Source organism: Chrysemys picta, chromosome 23, assembly GCF_011386835.1.
Source record: "Chrysemys picta bellii isolate R12L10 chromosome 23, ASM1138683v2, whole genome shotgun sequence".
Classification (NCBI taxonomy): domain Eukaryota; kingdom Metazoa; phylum Chordata; order Testudines; family Emydidae; genus Chrysemys; species Chrysemys picta.
The window spans coordinates 8,633,910-8,656,702 of NC_088813.1; the positions used below are offsets into that span (position 1 = coordinate 8,633,910).

A 22,793-nucleotide genomic window follows, 5' to 3' on the forward strand; every position below is an offset into this window, starting at 1 on the left:
ATAAGAAAAAGTCCCAAAAAACTGTCCCTTTAAAAACGGGAGATCTCGATCTCGTCACCCTATCTCTCTAGGCAATAATCACTAGTCTCCAAATGAGAAAACCACAAGAGAGCAGGCTTGCTGTGGCACTGAGGAATAGTCAGGTGGCCACTAGAGGGCAGCCTCACTTGCTCTCTTATTCACGCCAAACCGGCATGTTACCGTGAGCGAGGGAAATGGAGCAGGAATGAGTGCAGAAGCATGGCCATGATCCATCAGGGCTTGGTGGGCACCCCCCGAAGCTGCTGCTCGCGGCCTCGCGCCCATTGATGTTGTAGATTGTGAAAAGGGAGGGTGCTGGCAGGTGGCCGGCTCTGTAGCTCAGGGCTCGGCCCTGAGGGCAGGGGAGGGCTGAGGTGACTGAGTAAATACATCGGGCGGAGTATTTAGTTAGCAGTAGAGTAGCTGTCCCCGCTCAGGGCCGGTGCTACCATTTAGGCAAACTAGGCGGTTGCCTAGGGCGCCAAGATTTGGGGATGCCAAAAAGCAGTGCCCCCAATTTTTTTACAGCATTCCTACGCCCCCTCCCTGAGCGCGCGGTCGCCGCTCCACTTCTCCCGCTGCTCAGGCTTGCAGCGCCAATCAGCTGTTTGGCGCCGCAAGCCTGGGAGGGGAGGAGAATTAGAGCGGGGGCGGCGTGCTTGGGGAGGAGGCGGAGCAGAGGTGAGCTGGGGTGCGGAGCTGCCGCACGGCTCCCTGGGTGGGGAGCTGCTGCGGGGGGGGGACCCCCGATTTCCTTTGGCTGGGGAGTCTCCGTTCTCTCTTACCCACACAGCACATGAACCAGTGCCACCAGGGGTCGAGTTCTTGGCAGATTCCCCTGCGCTTCACCATCCAGGACCAGACTCTTCGTCCGCCAGGTCGGAGCGCCGTTTTGCCCAGCTGCAACGCTGTCTGGATGGAGGGTGACGGGGCCAAATCGGAGGGGCATTGTCAGCCCATGCACCAGGTCGCAAGACCACTCACCGCAGTGTGGCCTGGTCACCCTCCACCTGTACGGAGGGGAGGACGGGTGACATTCCAGTGGCATTGGGCCCATGCACACAGAGCAATTCTCTGGATTACTCTGGCAGCAGCTGGACGGAGTTACTACGGGAGCACGGCTGAAAAGTGGTTGGAGCAGGGCCTCCCCCGGCTCCATGGCCAATGGAACTTTGAGCAAGTGTAAAGACCTGGGGGGGGGGAAGAGGGGACGTTTGTTCCCCCTAATTGGCACAACTACCCCCCACCTTCCCCTCCCTCTGCTGTTCCGTGGTGAACGCACTGGAAAAGAACTAGATAAGGTAATAACCCAGCGCGAGTGGGTCTCTATGCGGTCCCCTCTTTCCACCATGGCTGGGATGAGAACCGGCCGTGCCCCGTTCCTCAGCCTTTCGCTGGCCTCTGGTGGGACAAAAGTGCAATTGCAGGGCATGATTACGGGCAGAACAAGGAAAATGGAGGAAAATGACCTACTGGTAGAGGTTCGACCACCCCCAGGGGACCGGGTCCTGGCAGGGGTGTTGGAACAATTTGTATAGGGGGGGTGCTGATTCAGAGCCATTGAACCAAACTGTAAGCCATGTAGATAATGGAAACCACTTCAAGCCAGGGGGTGTGGTAGCACCCTTAGTTCCAGCACCTATGGGTCCTCGGAGCGGAGTCTATGAATTGGAGGTCTAGTCGGGCATGGGGTGAGGCGTGGATGCTGGTAGACCTGGAGCGGGGCAGGTTGGAGGGGGCTGGGTCAGCAGTTGAACCATCCTGGTATTCCTTGAGCCACATCTCTGGCCAGGCGTGAGGAATCTGGCACGGTCACATCCTAAAGGGGCAGGACCGCGGGCCCCAGCCCTTCTGTGGGGACCTGGTCAGTATGCTAAAGTGCCAAGTTTGGGGAAGCCACCCGTGTGCCACTGAATGCAAATTATGTCAGGAGACGATTTGCATATTTGCATATGACCCGTAACTTTATTATGATTATGTTTTGAATGGTGTGGATTTATTGCTGGTGAAGTGCATTAGCTGACAGCTCTGGCGGGGGCACCCTCCCCTGTCATCCATTACCCCCTTCTCAGATCATTGTCAGACCCTGTCCTATGTGTCCTCCACTGAGTCTCCACCAGTCCCCCCACTCAGTCCCACACGCCTCTGTCCCCTGTTCATTCCCCCCCCGACCTCCCCTCCCTCCGTTCTGTCTCCCCATCAGCCTCCATCCCTTTCATTCACCAGAAGGCAAATCAGAAGAACACCAATTATTATTTTAAAAAAACTCCTGATTTTTAAGCCAATCTCATGATTTTTTTTGGAGGGGGGAACATGACTCATGGTTTTTGGATGCTTGGGGTTGGTGTTCATAAAACCAGGTAGAAGGAACAAAATCCTCCCTAATCACCTTGTATAATCCCATCCTAGAGCCGCCTCCTTCTAGACCCTTGTAAATATCTTAGGACATGTGTGATGTTGCATGAAACAATAGCCAGAAAAGTTACTCATGGCAGGAGAAGGATGGCCCAGTGGTCTAGGACTTGGAGACCCGAGTTCAAGTCCCTGTTGTACCACAGACTTCTTGTGTGACCTCGGGCAAGTCACTTAGCTGCTCCGTGCCTCAGTTTCCCCATCTCTACAATGGGGATAACAGCACCGCCCTACCTCCCAGGGCGCTGTGAGAATAAATACGTTACAGATTGTGAGGTGCTCCGATACTAGGGTAATGGCAGTAATACCTGGCAAGTTTCCCTTGTTTCAGTGGAGCAAATAAAAACCGGCATTGACAGCGATTCAGGCTTGGGCCTCATTCTACCTGGTGTTAATATCCAAAGCAGCAGCATTTCTTACGGCCATGTCCACACACACACACACGCTGAGATCATTCTAGTGGTACAACGTCCCCTAGTGTGGACGCAGTCACGCTGGCATAAATGTGCTTATCCCAGAATCGCTATTCCTGGGCGGGAAGGGGGCTAAGCTGTACTGTCCTGAGGTGTCTTTATACCAGTGTAAACTCCACCCTAGGCCCTGGTAGTTCCTGCTCTAACTAGAACAGAAAAAGTCCCATCCCCTAACCGACAAAGTTATACCGGTCCACCCGTATGAAGTGCGGGCCTAAAATGCAGAGAGCAGTGCTAAAGTCTGCGGCCTCCAAGGAACCTAATTCTTCTCTCCTTTACTCTGGGGTCAATCAGGAGTGACTCCACTTGAGTCACTGAAGTTACTTTGGTTTAAAAGGCGGGGGATGAGACCAGATTCCGGCTCCCCCTGCCCAGCTCCCCTCTTCTCCAGACCTGCTCCTGGTTTCTGGCTCTTTTTTCCGGCTCTCTCTTTCTCTCTCCATCCCCAGCGTCTGACCGCTCTCCCTAGCCGGTTTGCTCCTCTCTCCCCTGCCGTGATGGGAGGGAGTGGTGACCGCAGAGAGAGGAGGCCGGTGATGACATGCTCGGCAGGAGGGTTCCATTGGGTTAGAACCGTGATGTCATAATGCCGGTGGCTGACATCAGGCAAGGAGGTGCAACTCCGAGGCGCTATGCTGGAGCTGAAATGGCTGCTTATCAGGGGTCCCGCCTGGTGAGAGAAAGGGGCTGGCGCCCTCAGCCTGGGGGACAGAGGAGTTTGCAGTCCGTCCCCCTTGGGGACCAGCACTTTGCCCTCACCCCCCATACCATCCCTCTTGTGCCTGGGACCACAGAGGCCCTGCTCCTCCAGATGTGTCTTCTTCCTGCACATTACAGATGTGCACAGCTGGAAGCCCATGCTGGACCCCGCCTCGCTGCCCCCCCTGCCCTCTGGCCTGTCCCCCAGTGCATGGGAAGCCCATGATGGGGTGGGTGTGTAACCCCTGGCAAGCTAGGATGGGCTTGTGGGCGTGAAGGATGACTGGGGCCCAAAGAGGGGGTGAGGGTAAGCTGGGGGTGAGGGAAGGGCGTGTGTGACCACATGTCTCCTACCAGTGGAGGCGCCACACCATGCACAAGGAGAAGGAAGCCAAGAACGCAGAGGTGAAGATCAACTGCAGAGACATCATATGCGTCCAGGTACGCGCTGCCCCCTTCCCCTGCGGGACGCTGCCTGTGGCTGCCAGGCGGTTCTCTCAGGGTTGGATCCAAAGCCCGCTGCACTGGATTGGGCCCACAGGCGTGCGGGAGAGCAGGACTGGGAGATGGGGAGCAGCGAGAGCAGGCCATGTTAAGTGGCTCTGACAGCTCATGGTGATGGTTAATCATCTGTGTCTCTAGCCCCTTTTGCCTGCAGAGCTCCAACCCCCGATAGAGATGGGACACCACCATTTTACAGATGGGGAAACTGAGGTCCAGTGGAGGGAAAGTGACTTGGCCGAGGTCACTTAGCACATCAGTTGCAGAGCTGGGAATGGAACCCAGGATTCCCAGCATCCGGGCCCTGCTCTAACCCCTACACCAGACTGCCTCCCGTTTCAGTGCTCGATGTTGGGAGCAAGTTGAGCATCTCCATAGTTTACATGGGCTGGGATGTGCCAAGGAGCCTGTTTGCGGGAGAAGACACTGTCCTTGGGTGCATCTGGGCCTTTATCCTGATCCTTTTCTCTTTAGAAGAGCGTCCTGTATTGGCACTGGCAAAGGGAGCTCACTCACCATGTGAGGCTACATCTTCACATGCCCACAGCTGGAGCCAGGTTTTCAAAGGGGCTCAGCACCCAACATCCTGGGCTCTTTGGGGAACCGGGCCATTGCCTTCCTGCTGTGATGTGAGGCCCCAGGATGAGACGCTGTCTGTGGGGATTGAACCCAGAACCTCTGGCTCGCAGCCCCTAGTGCCTGAGCAAACAGAGGCAGCTCCATTGAATGACACTCTATAGCCTGTATGTGGTCCAGCGACTTGAGGGCAGAGAAGAACCACAGTGTGTCAGCCCGGGGGTTATACTGTGGTGAGCTGGTGGGAGAAACTTAGTGAACCGTATTCCATCGGCACATGCAAGTCTGTCCACACTGGGGCAGTTTTGCTGGAGTTTCAGACCGGAAGAAAACTGGGGGAGGTGAAGGAGGTGGGGCGGGGTGGGGGAGGTTCAGACCTTTCATGAAAAAAGCGTTTCAATTTGTTGTTTGGAAATGAATTTTCATTTTTTGTATCATATTACTATAACGTGGTGAGGCGTCATCCCTGAACTAGTGCCTGATTGAGCCTCATGTGGTGATGAGTCAGTCCTGTGCGAGGCTCCAGCCAATCCGCAAGCCAGGAGCTGGTCAGGTGACTCTCAGGGCAGGTATATAAGCCTCACAGGAGAGCGAGTTGCCCAGTCTGGCCAACGTCACTGTGTGGTGAGGAACTGTCCCCTGCCTGATAGTGGTGAGGGACTCCACAGGCCTCAGCCTGCTCTGGCACCAGCTCCAGCCTCGTTCCCAGTCCTGCCCTTGCGTCAATCCATCTCCCAGCCTTACTCTTGCCTTGTTCTGACCCCACTTTTGACTCTTGGTTCTGACCTCTGGCTCCAGTTCCCAGACCGACTACCAACGCACCAACCAGTAGGCCCGTCTTTCACTGCTCCCACCGCTAAGCCTTGTCCCGCCACGTCTTGGTTTCTGACAAGGAGAGTTCTGCAATACCACATTTTAAAAAGGTTGACATTGAAACAACAATGTTTTGATCGACCCCAAATGATTTTTCTTTTAATGGGGATTTTTCCCTTGTGGAGAATTTTGAAATTTTCAGGTTCCGTTACTATTAGAAACCCTTGGTGAAATGGAATTTCCCTCCTCCACACACCCCTTTGCTCCCCACTTGCAACACAATAGAAAAGTGGAGGAGCTCAGAACTGGGGCTGGAATTTTTTTCCTGCAGATGGCTGGCTCGGCCCACTTCCACTCTGGCGGTGACGCAGCTCTCTGTTTTCTCCCTAGGATAACTGGGACGTGGAGGAGTTTGTCTCAAAGGTGTGCATGGGCAGGTTTCTCAACCATCCCGCCTTTAAAATCACGCTGGCCGTGCTCATCATCGGCAACGCGCTCATCATCGCTAGCCGGACGGAGACGAAGGTCGAAGAGGTACGTTGGCAATGTCTGAATCGGTCCCACACGCAGCAAACTCCGAGCAAAGGGAAAGCCACAAGCTCAGACTCCGCAACCTCGGGACTGAGATCGGGGCCCCGTTGCACTAGGCGCTGTACATACACGTCGTGCGAGCTGCTGCCCTAAAGAGCTATTTTCATTTCCACGCTTCCGCTCCCCCTTTTCCTTTTCTCCTATTCTTCTCCCCATGCTAGTTCTATTTAGTGCTTTGCTAAAGACCGTATGGGCCAGGTCAATTAGAGAGAGAAAAGACCCAGTGAGCCAATCCTTGCTCAGAAGGGGGCGAGAGGGTAAAGGCAGATCAGAGGTCCCTTAATCCTGGGATGACTGGGTGCAAATCAGTGCCTCAGTTTCAGGCTACTTAAGATGAAGTCAGCAGTTAACAGCCCAATACAGCGGCCTGACTCTGTCCTCTTTCCCCTGGCAGCCTGGAGAGGGTGAGTGTAGAAGCTGCCACACTGGCTCTATGCCACAAGCGGATCTCCCCACAGGGGTGTGATTTACCCATGCCAGCTGTGTGGCACCAGAGGATCTGGGCCCCATGAGTTCATTCCCCAGCTAGTGCAGGATTGTTTCCTCCCAGTCATTGTCTCATGCATTACGCTTGTTGCTTTCCAAATTCCCGAGCGATACGGCTCCCATTCGTTCATTAGTCTGGAAGCAGAGGTCGCTGTCCCCGAGTTAAGGCTGAGTGAGTTTTGCACTTCAAGTAAGGCCTCTATGATGTAGGCGTGTTCTCCCCTCTCTTTGCAGGGCTGGCTCCAGGCACCAGCTGAGCAAGCTGGTGCTTGGGGCGGCAGATGGTTGGAGACGGCGTTCTGCCCAATCCTAGGGCGGCACGGCCACCTTTTTTTTGTTTTGTTTTTTTTTGTTCCGCTCCGGCTGCCCTGTAGGGGGCGGTGGCGCGGAGAACCAGAGCGCCCTGCAGGGCAGTCCTCTTCCTTCCCTCCCCGCCGACCGGAGCAGAGCCCTCGCGGCAGGCGGCAGGAGGCGGTGCGGCGGGAGGGGCCGCGTGGCAGCGCCCCTGCTGTAGCCCTGGCCGCCCCCTTCTCTCTCTCTCCCGCCCACTTCCGCCCCCTCCCCCCCCCCCCCGCACCCGTGCTCCAGCCGCGCCGCAAGTTGTTTTTTTTTTTCTTTGCCGTTCTGGCCGCCCCGTTTTTTGTTTTTTTTTGCTTGGGGCGGCCAAAAAGCCAGAGCCGGCCCTGCCTCTTTGAGGACTGGATGAATTTTCTGAGCACCTGCAAGTAGATCGTTTAATTCGTTTATGAAAATATATTTGTATTGAGGCAGCACCAAGGAACCCCCAATCCAGGGTCAGGGCCCCTTTGTGCTAGATGCGATACAGACATGGAATGGAAGATGATTCCACCGCTGAGTAGATTTCACTGTGAATGTTCCCCCACCCCCCATATTCAGTTCTAGACAAATCCATGCTAATTGTTACTTGTCACCTTATTATCTTCTAGGTGTCTGCAAATTGTTTTCTTAATTATTTGCTTCATTATCTTTCTGGTTACTGAAGTTAAGCTGACTGGTCTGTAATTCCCCAGGTTGTCCTTATTCCCCTTTTTATAGATGGACACTATATTTGTCTTTTTCTAGTCCTCTGGAATCTCACCTGACTTTCATGAATCGCTAATGGCTCAGATATCTCCTCAGTCATCTCCTTGAGTATTCAGTTTCCTCATATCCGCATTCTTCTCTATAGGCCAAGCTCTCTCTGGCTGGACTACATCTCTCATGATGTATCATGGCCAGGCACTCCCATGATGCACTGCTTCCTCTCCCCAAGAGAGGAGACTGTGGTGCATCATGGGAGCTGTAGTCTGACCAAGGAACCTGTCCCATAGAGGAGAAATGGGAGCATGAGACACTGAAACTACAACTACCATGAGGCAACATAGCAGTATTTCCAAACACAAATATTTTAGTTTTCAGCCCAAATATTTCGGCATTTGAATTTCTGCCAAAAAAAATCAAAGTTTTTCACAGAAAAAAAAAGTTGTTTTGACCCTCTTACTCGTTCTGTGATTTCTTTTCTTTTTTTAAAATTAATCGATTGTCTTTCCTATCCCCAGAGGTTTTTCCTCACCTGTCTTTTTTTCTTGCCCCCTCCTTTTACTATTACTTTTTCTTCAGCAGACTGCAGCACTTTTCTTTGTCTCTCCATTATACCTTTTCTCCTTCTGTCCATTATCCCCACCCCTCTGTCCACGTCCCTCCTCCTAGCCCCCATTCAGCCAGCCACTTAAGCACGTAAGTAATCGCCTCCCTATTCAGCAAAGCACTTACGTGTGTGCTGAAATTTCAGTATGGGGGTAAACCCCATTGAATTCACCCACCCCTAAGCGCTTTGCTGAACTGAAACTGCCCCCTCACCTAGAGCTAGGACTGATTTTGGTTTTGATCGCAGTTGAACAGTGTGAGCAAGACACAAGCAGAGTCCCCAGGGGACATGGCTGAGTTTGTTTTTTCTTCTATTTTCTATTGTAGAAATACTACGGGTTGTTCTCTGCCATAGATAACGTTGTCTTGACTGTCCTTACCTGTGAGGTGCTTCTCAACTGGTACTATGGATTCCGGATGTACTGGAAGGTGAGCGCTAAGCACGGCCAGTTAGAGCCAATATTTCCTGGCCATTAGCCACTTTCCTGTTATTCTATTGCTCCATTCCCATTCCCAGGGTCCCATTGCAACTCTTCCAGGCCCCTCTCCAAAGCCTACAATGTTGTTCCTCCAATTGTTCCTCTTATCCAAGCTGCCCCGCCAGACTTTGCATAGGTCTCACCGTTCCGCAACGTGCAGGGCTGGTGTAACCACTAGGTGAACTAGGCGGCTGCCTAGGGTGCCAAGATTTGGGGGTGCCAAAAAGTGGTGCCCCCCAATTTTTTTTTACACTCTTGCTCCCGGCGGGGGGACAGGCTGCTCGCAGCCACGTTAGCACCTACCTCTGCGGGCGTCCTCTGCAACCGCGGGCCCCGCCGCCTCCCTCCGCCACACCCCACATCACTGCCCGCCCACGCCCCCCCTGCCAGCCCAGAGCCGCCTCCTCCCTGAGCCCCCGGGTTGCCACATCGCTCCCTAGCCTGCTCCCTCCAGCTTTGGCAGTCCCGGACCCCCTGCCGCTGCTGCACAAAGTCTGCCGGCTGCAGTCCATGATCTTTGTTAAGAGGCCAAAAATAACCAACGCCCTATATTTGATTGGATCAGGTCTATCAATCAAAGTATCCAAAGCAGGGGACGTGCTGTCCAGAGGTTAAAGCGGCCAATTGGGAATGAGGACTCCTGGGTTCAACTCTTGGTTATCAAATCACTCGGACCTTGGACAAGTTACTTTGCCTCTCTGTGACTCAGTTTCCCTGTCTGGGTCTAATAATCCTTATCTATAACAAAGGGGCTTAATTATGCTTTGGGATGAAAGGAACAATCTAAGCACTAAGTATATGCCAGATTATTACTTGATTATAATAGAGAGCATATGTTTTAGATGCTTTGCATCTAAATACAGATTAAGGGCCTGCTCCTTCTCCTCTTAAAGTCAGTGGGAATGTTACCATTGATTTTCAGAGTTAAATGACTAAAAGCATACTTGACGGGCTATTCGTATCTGTGTGGAACCATGAATAACGTCTCTGGGCCATGCCAAGGGCCTTCTGGAATAGAATTGGCTTTAAACGAAACAAAACCAGTCCAGGTTTCAAAGCTAGACACTTAGGCCAGGTCTACACTAACCCCCTAATTCGAACTAAGGTACGGAACTTCAGCTACGTGAATAACGTAGCTGAAGTTCGAAGTACCTTAGTTTGAACTTACCTTGGTCCACACTCGGCAGGCAGGCTCCCCCGTCAACTCCGCGGTACTCCTCTCGCCGAGCTGGAGTACCGCAGTCGACGGCGAGCACTTCCGGGTTCGACTTATCGCGTCCAGACTAGACGCGATAAGTCGAACCCAGAAGTTCGATCGCTCGCCGCCGAACTACCGGGTAAGTGTAGCCAAGGCCTTACTTACCTAGGGCCCAATTCTCCATGGTCCAGCACCTTGTGTAATCGTTTGTGGAGTGCAAAGTGGGTGTGGCAGCACTATCACTCGGCGTCAGTGGTGTCGCACATCCACTTGGCACTGACGTAAAGGACTCCATCAGGTGTAGGACAGCAGAGAATCCGGCTCTGCATATTTTTCATCCATCGGACCTCAGAATACTGAAAGGTGGGTAAGGAGCACTAACCTCATTTAACAACCGGGGAAACTGAGGCCCAGCGAGAGTAAGTGTCCTGTCCAACATCACGTAGTAAGACTACGACTGAGCTGGGAATAGAATGTAAAATCCTTCACATTCTTGATCTGGCGGTGAGTGGTAAAGTCAGATTTCAGAGATGTTTTTATGGGCCAGATCTTCAGCTGGTATAAGACAGAATTGTCCCATTGATTTCAATGGCGCGATGCTGATTCACACCCGCTAAGGATCTGGCCTTTCTTATTGGCAGGTTTCAAGCTGAGATACACCCCCTCCCTCCGTTCTTTCATTATTACCGTCTATTATATGTATTACGGTAGCTCCTAGAGGCCCCAATCTGGGCTCAAGGCCCCGTTGTGCGAAGTGCTGTGCAAAAATACAGTCCCTGCCCCCGGAGCTTACAGTTTCATTGGCCTGTGCTGACCAGCCCTGCTTTGAACGCTTGTCCTCTGCTTCTCAGGGTGGGGTTTTCTCTTCCGCAGGACGGTTGGAACGTCGTCAATTTTTTTATCGTGGCATATCTCTGCGTGGGGCCTTTCATCCCTGTGCTGAACAACCAAAAAATTTTCTGGGTCCTCAGGTAGGGAAAGGGCTACTTTGTCTTAAAGCTTGTCATGCTGGTATTATTTGTTGGTTGACAAGCTCTTGGTAAAACACAGATCAGGCCCCCTTCCGCGACGCGCTGCACATATTCCTAGGGTGCGTCTACACTGCAGTTAGAGCAGGGGTCTCAAACTCAATTTACCTTCGGGCCAGGGCCAGTCCTCAAATCCTCCCAGTGGGCCAATAATGTCCCTGAAGATGGTTTTCAGAAAAGACAATGTGGATATTGTATTTTTTATTTCGAATGTCTTAGAAATAATAAAACGGTCCGACAACTTTATACAATTCTTCACCTGCCAGAGTGTGTTTAGTGTTGGCCAGACACCTGGCAACGCTTCAGTTCTGTCAGTTTGTTGATGTTTGGCCTCCGTGACTGAGCAGTTGAAACCTTCAGGATTGCAGCAAGGTGTGCAACAAATAGTTGTGTTCGGTATTTTGATTTGTTTATATTCATTGTGGGGGAAAAAAGTCATGCTGCCTCCATGGCTGACACTGCCCGGCGACTAGTGATGGTATCTCTGTCCCTCTCCCCCGACCAATCGGAGCTGCAGGGGGCGGAGCCTGCAGCAGACCTGGCTGGCAGCGGGTCTGCATGTGTCTCTCCTCCGCAGGCCGTAGTGGGGAGTTTCTCGGGCCGCAGATGGCCCACGGGCCAGGACTTTGAGACCCCTGAGTTAGAGGTATAGCTGCAGCATGGCTCAAAGGTGGACCCAATTGTTTGACTACACACCCGTTTTGTTCTTAAAAATGTTCAAGAGTCCAAATAGCCAAACTTCGCCGAATTTCTTGTCTCAAGAAAAACAGTACAATATGGAAAGGAGAGACACGTGCCCTCCTGCCAGAAAGCAAATCCTTGCAGGGGAGGGGAGGGATAGCTCAGTGGTTTGCGCATTGGCCTGCTAAATCCAGGGTTGTGAGTTCCCTCCTTGAGGGGGCCACCTAGGGATGTGGGGCAAAATCAGTACTTGGTCCTGCTAGTGAAGGCAGGGGGCTGGACTCAATGAACTTTCAGGGTCCCTTCCAGTTCTATGAGATAGATATATCTCCATCTATTTTTATTAAATGTTCACCTTCCACAGCCGGTGTGCTTCCAAGATATGCGTTTCAGCTAATAGCATTTAAAGGACAATTTTCCAAGTTGCAAAACTTTTTACACGTCACTAAAATCCAACCCACCCTGTTCCTTAACTTGCCGTTCTGTACTTTCCTTCTCTTTGCTTTGGCATTGGTCTGTGAAGGTACTTCCCCAGCTCGAACCAGGCAGAACATTAAAGCATTTTGCCTTTGACAGGTTTCCTATTTTCTAATGCCAAAGCGGACTTTCGCTTGCAAAGTGTTGCGAGATACCTGACGTGGGTGAACAGCATTGTGGGAAGAGCAGAATACTTAACCTAACTTCCCAACACTTATATTCATTAGATCTAGCTACCTCCAGTAACAACAGCAATGATGCTGCAGCAGGGGTTCTCAAACTGGGGGTCGCCAGGTTATTACCTGGGGGGTTGCGAGCTGTCAGCCTCCACCCCAAACCCCGCTTTGACTCCAGCATTTATAATGGTGTTAAATATATAAAAAAGTGTTTTTAATTTATAAGGGGGGGTCGCACTCAGAGGCTTGCTGCATGAAAGGGGTCACCAGTACAAAAGTTTGAGAACCACTGGTTTATACACTGCTACTCAGGACCTTGGAAATGTAGTCAAATGGCTAGCCCATAGTATTACCTGTGCTGTTGCCAATTCACTGCTATTGTTACTGAAAATAGCTAAATCAAAGCTAGCCCTGGTATGTCTACTATGCTGCGGTCACACCTCTGAGACAGTCCCTGCCCCAAAAAGCTTACAGTCTAAACAGACAAGTCAGACAAAAGGTGGGAAGGGAAACCGAGGCACACAGCGAGGAAGTAACTTGCCCAGAGTCGCACAGCCAGTCAGTGGCAAATTGTTTTTGAAAAATGGAAAACAGGCCAATTTGTCAGGACAGAAACTGTTTGCAAAACAGGGCTGGGTTTGGCGAATCTCCTGACTTGATAAAACTGTTGAGGAAACGTTTCAGAATTGTCCAAATGTTTCGTTTCAATGTTTTCGGAAAGAAAACGCCCAGTTTTCTGGTTCAGAACAGCATTTTGTTTCAGAATTTAAGCTCATTAGACCGAAAGAAAAGTTTAAAAAGAGAGGAGGTGGAAAGAAAAGGTTGAAATCAAAACCAATTATTTCAAAATGATTGGAAAAAAAGGTTTTGATTGACCCAATGTGGGAAAAAAAATGTTTCTTCATTTTGCAAATATTGGTGAGTTTTCAACGTTTCATCCCGATTTGATATGGGACAAAGTTTGGAACTCTTGAAAATATTAGCCAGAGAGGAAAAACGTTTCCTGCCCAGTTCTAGCCGAGTTCCAGTATTGGACCCTACGCTCCCTCCAGACCAAAGTGGGTCTCAAAAAGAAAATGATCACGGTGTCAAAGTCAGACTCAGGACTCACAATTTGTCAGACCTCTCTGTTTATTAGCAAAAGCGCTCTGCTAATACACCCAGATAATGTGAGTGCCATGCAAGGCCCAAACTATCTTATTTATACAGATAAAACGGGCGCGAACTTAACAAGATGACAAAGGGAGCAGAACTGATACGTTTATGTGGGGCTAGACACACATATCTTATTTCCTTATTAACTCTTACCGATCTCCTGTTAATGTCCCACCATCAGCTTAAGTGGATCCATTGTTCAATACCTTAATGTTTCTCTTCCTGTCAACTTTATCTCAACATTCCTCATTCCTGTTTAAAGGAACATACAGCATTTCTTTAATCCATTTTACTTTTACGGTATAATTCATTCTACTTTCACAACGGGCACAGCAACTCCAGCACCGCACTGCGAGTCCCGGTGTCTAAAGCAAACTTGGAGTCCCCTCGTGGAAACGTTGGCCTATTGACTTGTCCAGGTCCCACAGTAAATTTGGTTGAGGCTACACTTGAAACGCTACAACGGCCCAGCTGCAATGCTTCAGCATAGCCACTTGCTACCGTGACAGGAGGATTCATTACTGTCACTGGAATTAATCCACCTGCCTGAGGCGGTAGCCAGGTTAAGGGAAGAATTCTTCCATCGATCTAGCGCTGTCTACACCAGGGGTTAGGTCGGCTTAACTGCGTCGCTCAGGGGTGTGGATTTTTCACACCCCTGAGCGACGTAGCAGGTCGACTTAACTTTTGAGTGTCGACCGGGCCTTAGTGGCAGAGCTGGGCGTGGAATCCAGAAATCCTGGCTAGCAGATTTCTGCTCTCACGCCGGTGTGGAGCTAGGCTGTCCTTGCTGGGCTGAGCAGTGGGAGGAGCTGCTTGGAGTCTGGGAGCCCCGAAAGATTCTTCGAACGGTTTTTCTTCCAAGTCACGTGGGCCTGGCATCATCTCCCTCCTGGCGCAAGCTGCTCATGCTCCTCTGTCTCTCTCAGGGTGATGAGGCTGATGCAGGTCTGCACGCTGGTCAACGGGTTGGCCAGGATGATCCGGGTGATCCTACAGTCCATCCCAGACATGGCCAATATCATGGCCCTGCTCTTTGTCATCATGCTGGTGAGACAGTCAAGCCCTTTGGGTGGGGCGCGGTATAAAACTTGAGTTCTCCCTCCTTCCTTCCCTTTCCACTTCCCTTCTTCTCCTCTATGTCGTTCCTCTTCTCCTTTCGTTCCACTTCCCCCTGTTCCTTTCCCCTCCACAGTAGGCCTTCTCACAAACAGCAGTGGGAGCTGGCTCGTTTGTGAACGGCCTCAGAGAGCCTTCATCGTAACCTGGAGGAGTAAACGGGAGATCCACAGGAGCTGTCTTCCTCCTTGCCCCAGAGGTGCCCCGCCCCTGCTCCACCCCCAGGCCCCGCCCCTGCTCCACCCCTTCCCCCAAGCCCCGCCCCACCTCTTCCCACCCAGTTCCGTCCCATCCCCTCTTCCCTCCCAGCGCCTCCTGCATGCCCCGGAATAGCTGATCGCGGCAGGCGGGAGGTGCCGGGAGGGAGGGGGAGGAGTTGATTGGTGGGCGGGGAGTGGGAGGCACTGGAGGGGAAGGGGGAGCTGACTGCCGGTGGGTGCTAAGCACCCACTAATTTTTTTCCATGGGTGCTCCAGCCCTGGAGCACCCACGGAGTCGGCGCCTATGGGGAGATCTGGTTAGGGATCTCTGAGCTGCCTTTGGACTCTACTGGGTGTAGAACAAGGTACCAGCTGGATGGTGAAAGGGTGTGGATCCTCCTAGAACAAGCACAGAGTTCAAGGAGAGAGAGAAAGAGGAACCTAGTTCCGGAAGCGCCCACCTGCTTCCAAGCCGTAGTCTGCGAGGGGTTTGTTTTATGGTAGATTTGGGGAGATGCGGCTGCTCATTTTAGCTGGCTGAGGCTGACCGTGGGTCTTGGGCGGGAGCTGGCCAGAGCTTCCGGCCAGCGCTGTCTCTTTGCAGGTCTTTTCAGTGTTTGGAGTGACACTCTTTGGAAATCTGGTCCCGATGCACTTTGGAAATCTAGGGGCATCTTTGTATTCGCTCTTCATCTGCCTCACGCAGGACGGATGGATGAACATATATAAGATCTTTGAGTGAGTGAACCTGTTAGGTTTCAGACGCACCCCCACATCCAGCATAGGGAAACAAGCCCCCCCCAACAGCATACTCTTGCAAGAGGAGCGCACCCCAACTGACACACATGCACACGCAAACAGCACAATGCTCTCCTCCTCCCCGCAATGCACAGACACACCCAGAGATAGCTAATGCGTGCACACGAACACACCCATGAGCAGGTAATGTAATCCATGCTAGGAGAGCGAGTGTGGGTCTTTGGGCTCCTTTCATCTCGGAGGATAAGAGCCTACTACAAGTACCACCTAACAACGTCCCTCCTTTAGCTCAGGTGGTAGAAACTGATGCCGTTCATGCTAGAGATTTGGTGTTCAGGCTCTGCTGGTGACCCATGGCGGTGGATTGTTACTTAGACACAAGCAAGCCTCTGCGATCAAACCCTTTCCTTTGTCCTAATTATTTCAAGCCAATTTGAGAGGGTCTTTAATTGTAATCCGAGAAGTGGGAAGTCTGACCCCCATGCGGGACCTTGGATGGCCTGCTTTTCCTTCCATAAGGGGGGGTGAGAGGGAAATGGGGGAGGTTCCCCCTACTTGGGGCTCAGAGGGAGATTGGCAGGACTGCTCCCCTTCTCCTGATTTGGGGCACAGAGGGGGGATGGGTGGGGTTCCCCTCTTCATAAGTCTCTGAAGACTTTACAGGAAGGTTTTGCAGAGTCTCCCTGCTGCTCATCCCCATGAATGAATTCCTTCTATCTCCATCAGGGAAGAGGGGATCGCCCTGAAAATAGGGGGTAGCCTTTACTTTTTCATCTTCATCACGGGCGGGGCCTTTATCTGCACCAACCTGCTGGTGGCCGTGGTGACGTCAAACCTGGAGCAGACAATGCTCGCCTACGCTGAGGAGAAGCAGAAAAGAGACCAGCTCCTCCACCCCGACAAGTTCGTGGACCGGGAGGTAAGTGCCCGGCGCAGCCAGTGTGATGGCTGAATCCTGAGGCTTTTGCTCAGGTTTTGCTCCCACTAGGAGTTATACCTGAGTAAGGACTGCGTGAACATTGATGAAGGAAGAACCTCAAGATCTGGCCCTAGAGTATTAAAGCAAAGCACTGTAGCTTCAAAAAATTTAAAGATCCTGTATTTTAGGGTGAGCTACAGACCAAAACACAAATGCCCCAAAATCAACATTTGGAAATGCTGCCGTGGTGCCTCATGGGAGTTGTAGTTCCGTTGCTGTATGTTCCCATTCACTTCTATGGGTTGGGCTCTCCAGCCAGACTACGTCTCCCATGACGCACTGCCTCTTCTCTCCAAAAGGGGAGCCTGTGGTGCATCATGGGAGGTGTAATCTGACCAGGGAGCCCCTTTTTTGACCAGCTGTACTACCGTCTCCTATTGGGGATGGCACTCCTGTGCTGAGAGCCAACAGGAGGTCTAGGCACTTCACTGAAGATCTGTTTTGGAGGCTTGAGGGTACGTCTACACTACAAGAAAAAACGACCAGCGGCAGCGAATCTCAGAGCCCGGGTCACCTGACTCAGGCTCCCGGAGCTTGTGCCAGGGGGCTAAAAATAGCAGTATAGATGACCAGGTTTGGGTTTGAAACCCTCCCACCTCACTGGGTTTCAGAACGTGGAGTCCAGCCCGAGGGGGAAAAGCTACACACAGCTGTTTTTAGCCCTGTAGTGCAAGCTTGAGTCAGTTGACCCAGGCTCTGAGACTCGCTCCCCCGGGTCCTTTTTTTTTTTTTTAAGCGTAGACATACCCTTAGGGACATTCGGTGCCTGGAACCTGCACAGGGGTTAATTTCAACCAGGAAGTGCCCTTATGACAGCATGGCAGTGGTTGAGCGCCACCCACTCCCTTCTCTGAGCTCATCAACAAAGGTACCAAGCAGAGCTGAGCCAAGTTCCGGAATTTCTGTCCCGGGGAAATGCCGAGATGCCAATATTTGCTTGAGTCCCAAATCACGAGGCCATGTCGAAACCCCGACGTTCTGCTCGGGGTGAAATGTTCTGAAAAATTACCGCTTGACATTGTCAATCGAAATTAAACACTTCAGCCGGCTGAAAGAGAAACGTCTAATTTTGGTTCGTTGAACTAACTCAAAACCCTTTATTTCGAGCCAGTTTGACATTAAACTGCTGTGCCCTATTGTGGCGCATTGCTTCGTGGGATTTATATTTCGGGCGCCTGATACCCCCATTCTTCACTACTGGCCAGATCCCTGGCTGAACTAAATGCCTGATGATGCACCATGTGATTCCTGTGATGCACCACACAGCTGGCTTAGAGGGGAGTCCATCTTATCATCCCTCAAAGAGCCCAGTCCGCTGGAGAGAATACGCCACAATAGGGAGGTGCAGTTTAATGTTGCAGCTGGCTTGAAAAGAAAAATTTGGGGTCAGTTCAGTCAAATGAAATACTCTGATTGGGGTTGAACCAACTTGGATTTTTCCAGACAAAATCAAAAAAATTTCAGCAAAATTGACATTTTCCTGTGGAAAATTTCAGCAAAATCGACATTTTCCTGTGGAAAATGTTGATGTTTGTGGAAACTGCATTTTCTATTGGAAAATTCCAGGGGCAACAGAGGATGGATCACTTGATGATTCCCTGGTCTGTTCATTCCCTCTGGGGCACCTGGCATTGACCGCTGTTGGAAGACAGGATACTGGGCTAGATGGACCTTTGGTCTGACCCAGTCTGGCCGTTCTTATGTTCCTTCAGTTCGATGTTGGGGATGACAACTCATCTCCGGAGCTGAACTTGGTGCATTTGAAAGCAGTGATGCAGGATACTCCCATGACGCATCACCAGATGCCGCTGATCTCCGGCAACCTGGGCAACCTGACTGAAGCTACCTGTGACGATTTCTGTCTCATCTTGGAAGGGATTCAAGAGAACCTGAAACGATACAAAGAGATCCGGGATGAGCTTAGCACGTAGGTCCTTCCGCGCACGCCCCTCTCCTGTGCTGGCTTTGGGATCTCCCTGGTGGGCAGGGTCAGGGTCAATTTAGTTATATTTCACTTCATCAAAGCAACACAGGGCAGATGCAGCCACCCAGACTCCAGAGAGGGAGTCCTATGTGCCGTGGTGGGAGAGCTGAGTCCGTGATCCTGTGAGTGGCTGGGTGGGGCTCATGGCTCTCAGTTGACAGATCTTCAGGTATTAACGTTACACCCTTGAAAGTGCCATGGCTTGGGTTCTGTGGCAGGAGAGGACTGGTGGAAGAGCATGACTTTGAAACCCAGGGAAGAGAGTTGGTGGGTAAAGGGCAAAGCTCAGAGCCTTGCCCTAGGATGATTAGAGAATTGGAGGATGACAGCAGCTTGTGGTTTCGCTGTCTGTGTAAGAACGGGCTATCAGCAGTGCGGTATGGGCTATCGTAACCTTGGGGCAAGAATATAGTAACAGAACAGGTACAGCTTCCCCAAGCTGCCCTCTGCCATCATGCCTCAGCCTTACCTTGGGGATCACCTCTAGGGCATTCAGCCTCCACGGTCCATCAAGTCCTAGGCTCCTTCACTGAAACTACCAACAGGGGCCCACAGCATGCTGGTCACTGTTCGTTTTGGACCCTTCTCCACTAAACCTGTGCTGAGACCACCAAGTTCATGTCCTACAGGCATCCCTGTCACTCCTGACCTAGGACGGATGCAGACCTGCAAGGTAGAGGCGGTGGGCCCCACTGCTATCTCCTAAATTATCTAGCCCCCTGGCTGACTAGGACTTGATGAGGGGAGCTTGTAGGCTTGGGGCCTCTGGAGCAGAACTTCTTGGGTGACAGTTCTTGGTGTTAATAGCATGGAGGGGACAACACATCAGCGTCTGGCTTGGGAAATGAAGTTTGGAAGGAGATGGCCTGACCCAAAGCCAGGTGGAAAGACGCCCAGCAATTTCAGTGGGCTGTGATTCAGGACCATACTGCTTTAATGGTTGAACCTTACTGTCATGGGGTCCAGGAAAGAGAGCTGGGAGGCATGTGGTGGTGCAGTTTCCTGGGGAAGGAGAATCTGAAGTGGTTGTCTTAAAGCCCCACTCCCTACTGCCTGGAGGACGGGAGAATGGAAGACAAGGCCATTTGGGGGGTGGAAGCAGATGTTCCCAGAGCTGCAGAAGAAGCACTGGGGGCGTGGGGGGGTGAATGTACTTGCTGTCAGAAGCTCACTGCTTACTTTCCTGACTTGGTCCCCACAGAATAGTCAAGGAGGTGAGGTCCATCGCGTTCAATAAAGAACAGGAGGAGGAGAGGGTGCTGCGAAACATCCAGAACACCAACATCTCTGACGGCCTGCTTAGCAACGAGGTGGCTGCTGGCAGGTCTGGAGATATCCTGTCCACGCTGATGACTCTGGAGAAGGTACAGTATAGAGCCCGAGCCTCAGCTGGTGTCAGTGGTGCCTACACCTTGTGCTGTCTCTCTGCCCCGGGGTGAATTTCACTCCCTGTTCAGGGGCTATGCGCCCCCAGCGCCGACGGATTTCAGCTGCCGTTGAAAGTACCTTGGCCCCTTTGCACTAAATGTGCAGCTAGCATGAGATCCCAAATCTCTTGGAGGAGGGCAAGGGGCTGCAGGTGTAAAAGCTGTTTTCTGCGCCGGGGTAGAACTGGCCCTTGCTCATCAGCCTTGTTCTTTCTCCCTTCGGTAGGCGAACATGATTGACCCACAGGATGTCACGTCATCAGGGTACCACAAGGGGGCAGTGAAGATGGCCTTCTTGAAAGCCCGACGCCAGTCTCTTCTTAACCAGTCAGTCCCTCCTTAGCCGTGCCGGAGCGGGACCATGGAGCTGTGAGTGGGAATCTTCCCCTGGACCGTGCAACCGTGGAGCTGCGGCGTAAATGCTTCCTTTGTAACAGAGGCGGATTTATTTGCTTGGCTGAGGAGACGCTTCTGTCTTTGGGATGCCGAGGAGCGAGTGTGGACGCGGGGTCGGAGCTCCAAGGAGCACGCGCCATGAAATACCAGCTTCTAGACGGACAAAGCCAGACCTGGAGGAGTGGCAGGAGACAGGGGTGGCTTGGATTAATGCCAAGGCTGTCATGTTTGCTGTGTGCATTGGGATGACTTGGATATGGCCTGGACTGTCTCGTGGATGGAGAGCATGTCAGAGTATTCATGGTTTGGTGCCTCCAAAGCACAAAGCAAAGAACATCAGGGAAATAAGAGTTGCTGCACAGCCCGCGCCTGTGGTCAGAGCATCGGCTCCCACCCTCTGTCCCAGCGCCCCTGGGCATGTGTCTGTGTAAGTCTCAGGGGAAATCACCTTTGGGTACCTTTGCACAGGTGAGAACAGAGCTGTCCAGGTGGTAAGAGCAGGGATGCAGGATGAAGCACTGGGTGTTCATGCTTGTGCCCATAAAAGGGGCTTCTCTTGCAGCGTCAGGAGCAGATGCAATGTCTAAATCTGGAAAATGTGTGGTGGAGCAGAAGATGTGTCCATCACGTTGTCCTGGCTGATGCCTCCTTGAGACTCTACCGACAGGCAGCTACCTGGAAGTCCAGGACTAGTTGCACAGGCCCTGCCCTGTGCAGTGAGTGGAAAAAGGCTGATGACATTATTTCCCATTTTTAATACCCATTATCAAGTTCTGGACCATGTTCCCTACCTTGGCTGCTCATGACGGTGAGGGACACAATCCAGTGAGGTGCTGACGTGTCTCCTGGATGGGATCGTTTGACTTCCCAAAGCCAGGAGGTGCTCCGTCTCACCTCTGCGTTTCCCACCCAGCGCTCTCCAGACTCCAAGTGCAGAAGGCAATTGCTGTGCTTCAGCTGTATCTGATCCCATGTTCGTTGGACTCCAGCACTCCTGTAGCCTCGCATTAAAATGAGCAGTGTCGGGGGAAAGCAGCTGTAGCGGATGCCAGCGTATTTGAGACTAATACTCGTCAAGAAATACGTGGCTTGTGTCGATCAGCTGTGACGCTTGTGCTGGTCTCGGATGAATGATCATAATAAAGAGCATTGAGCTGTGCTTCTGAAGCCGTTGTGTTCCCATTTCACCTTGTTCAGTGTTTGAGTCTCAAGGATGTCTACACTGCAGTCACAGGGTATGTGTGACATGCTATAGCTTGGGGGAGCGTCCTGTAACCCCCATATTCCTCATTTTTATATAATCGTGATCTTACATATAAAGCAGGCCGTGTGAGGTATCAGGGTAAAGGCTCTGATCTGCTGAAAGTCATTTCTCTATCCATAGATGTGTATCATTAATGCATACGAAGTTATGAGAATTGTGTTGTATGGTTGTCACTAAAACATGCTGTAAGTTGGGGGAAGCAGCCAGATATTAGCTCCCCAGAGGGAACAGCCAGGAAAGTAACCAACGCCCGGGCAAGGTGATACAACCCATCACCAGCCATTGTCCACCAAGGGAGCTACAATTCAATGACCTACCTGCATGAGGCCACACCAGGGAAATTGCTCAACGTTGCCTGGGGACTCAGCAATGCCCCCCAGACATGCCTGGCCTTGTGCTCCCCAACTTCATGGGACTGAGGCTATAAAACAGAACACAGTTGCCACATGCTGGGCCTTTCTCCTTCACCCACCTATGCTGCAAGCAACAAGGACACTGAACAAGACTGGAGACTGGCCCAGATTTAAGGGACAGATCTGTATAGTAAGGACGGCAATGTCCAGGGGGTGAGAAAAACGGCTTAATCTACATGTTGCCAAGTCTAATAGGGTTAAGAGTTTAGACTGCATGCTTATATTTTCTTTTCTTTTGGTAACTAACTCTGACTTTCTGTCTAACACTTATAGTCACTTCAAATCTATCTTTTGTAGTCAATACATTTGTTTAACTGTTTATCTTTACCAGTGAGTTTGTATGAAGTGTGTGGCAAATCTGCTCAGGTTTTGCGAAGGCTGGTGTATATCCACTTTCCAGTGATGAAGTGGTGAATCAATTAATAGGTCTGCATTGCTCATCTTGAGTAGTACAAGATGGTATATTCCTGAGGTACAGTGCTGGGAGCTGGGGGGATTTGGCTCTGGTGCCTTTCTCTGTGTGATTCATGAGTGGCTCTGGGAGCGTTCATGCAATCCAGCTGGGTGTGGGGCTCCACATGGTGTTGTGCTGAGTGATCACAGCACCTGGAGGGGTTTGCTGCTGGTCACTAGCAAGGCATTGTGAGAGACAGCCCCGGCTGGAGAGAGTTCAGGGGACACAGCAGTCCCACGGTCCCAGGCTGTACCCCGGGGATCCCATCATAGTATGACCACAGCTTGTGTAGACATATCTAAAATAGCTTTAATCTAGCAGAACCGGGGCAGCACGGGCTTTTGTGGGGGCTAGCCGTGTGAGTAATTATCCAGGGCTTCGGGTG

At 51.7% G+C, this 22,793-nt stretch overlaps 1 protein-coding gene across 5 annotated transcripts in view; it reads left to right on the top strand.

The window, feature by feature from the left end:
• The window catches only part of CATSPER4 (cation channel sperm associated 4), a 37,268-nt gene extending 14,985 nt beyond the window's left edge, over positions 1-22,283 (top strand). For 3 of the 5 annotated variants that reach the window (XM_024105814.3, XM_065577157.1, XM_042857296.2), the window contains 9 exons: positions 5,886-6,029; positions 8,547-8,648; positions 10,770-10,867; positions 14,343-14,463; positions 15,337-15,470; positions 16,218-16,410; positions 18,183-18,397; positions 19,656-19,818; positions 20,108-22,283. In XM_024105814.3, coding sequence (XP_023961582.3) covers positions 5,886-6,029; positions 8,547-8,648; positions 10,770-10,867; positions 14,343-14,463; positions 15,337-15,470; positions 16,218-16,410; positions 18,183-18,397; positions 19,656-19,818; positions 20,108-20,224 — 1,287 coding nt within the window. In that variant the 3' untranslated portion in view covers positions 20,225-22,283. Of the gene's footprint in view, positions 1-3,962; positions 4,047-5,885; positions 6,030-8,546; positions 8,649-10,769; positions 10,868-14,342; positions 14,464-15,336; positions 15,471-16,217; positions 16,411-18,182; positions 18,398-19,655; positions 19,819-20,107 lie in introns of all 5 variants that reach the window. The other 2 variants (XM_065577158.1, XM_065577159.1) reach the window with 2 other exon arrangements.
• Positions 22,284-22,793: the final 510 nt, after the last annotated feature.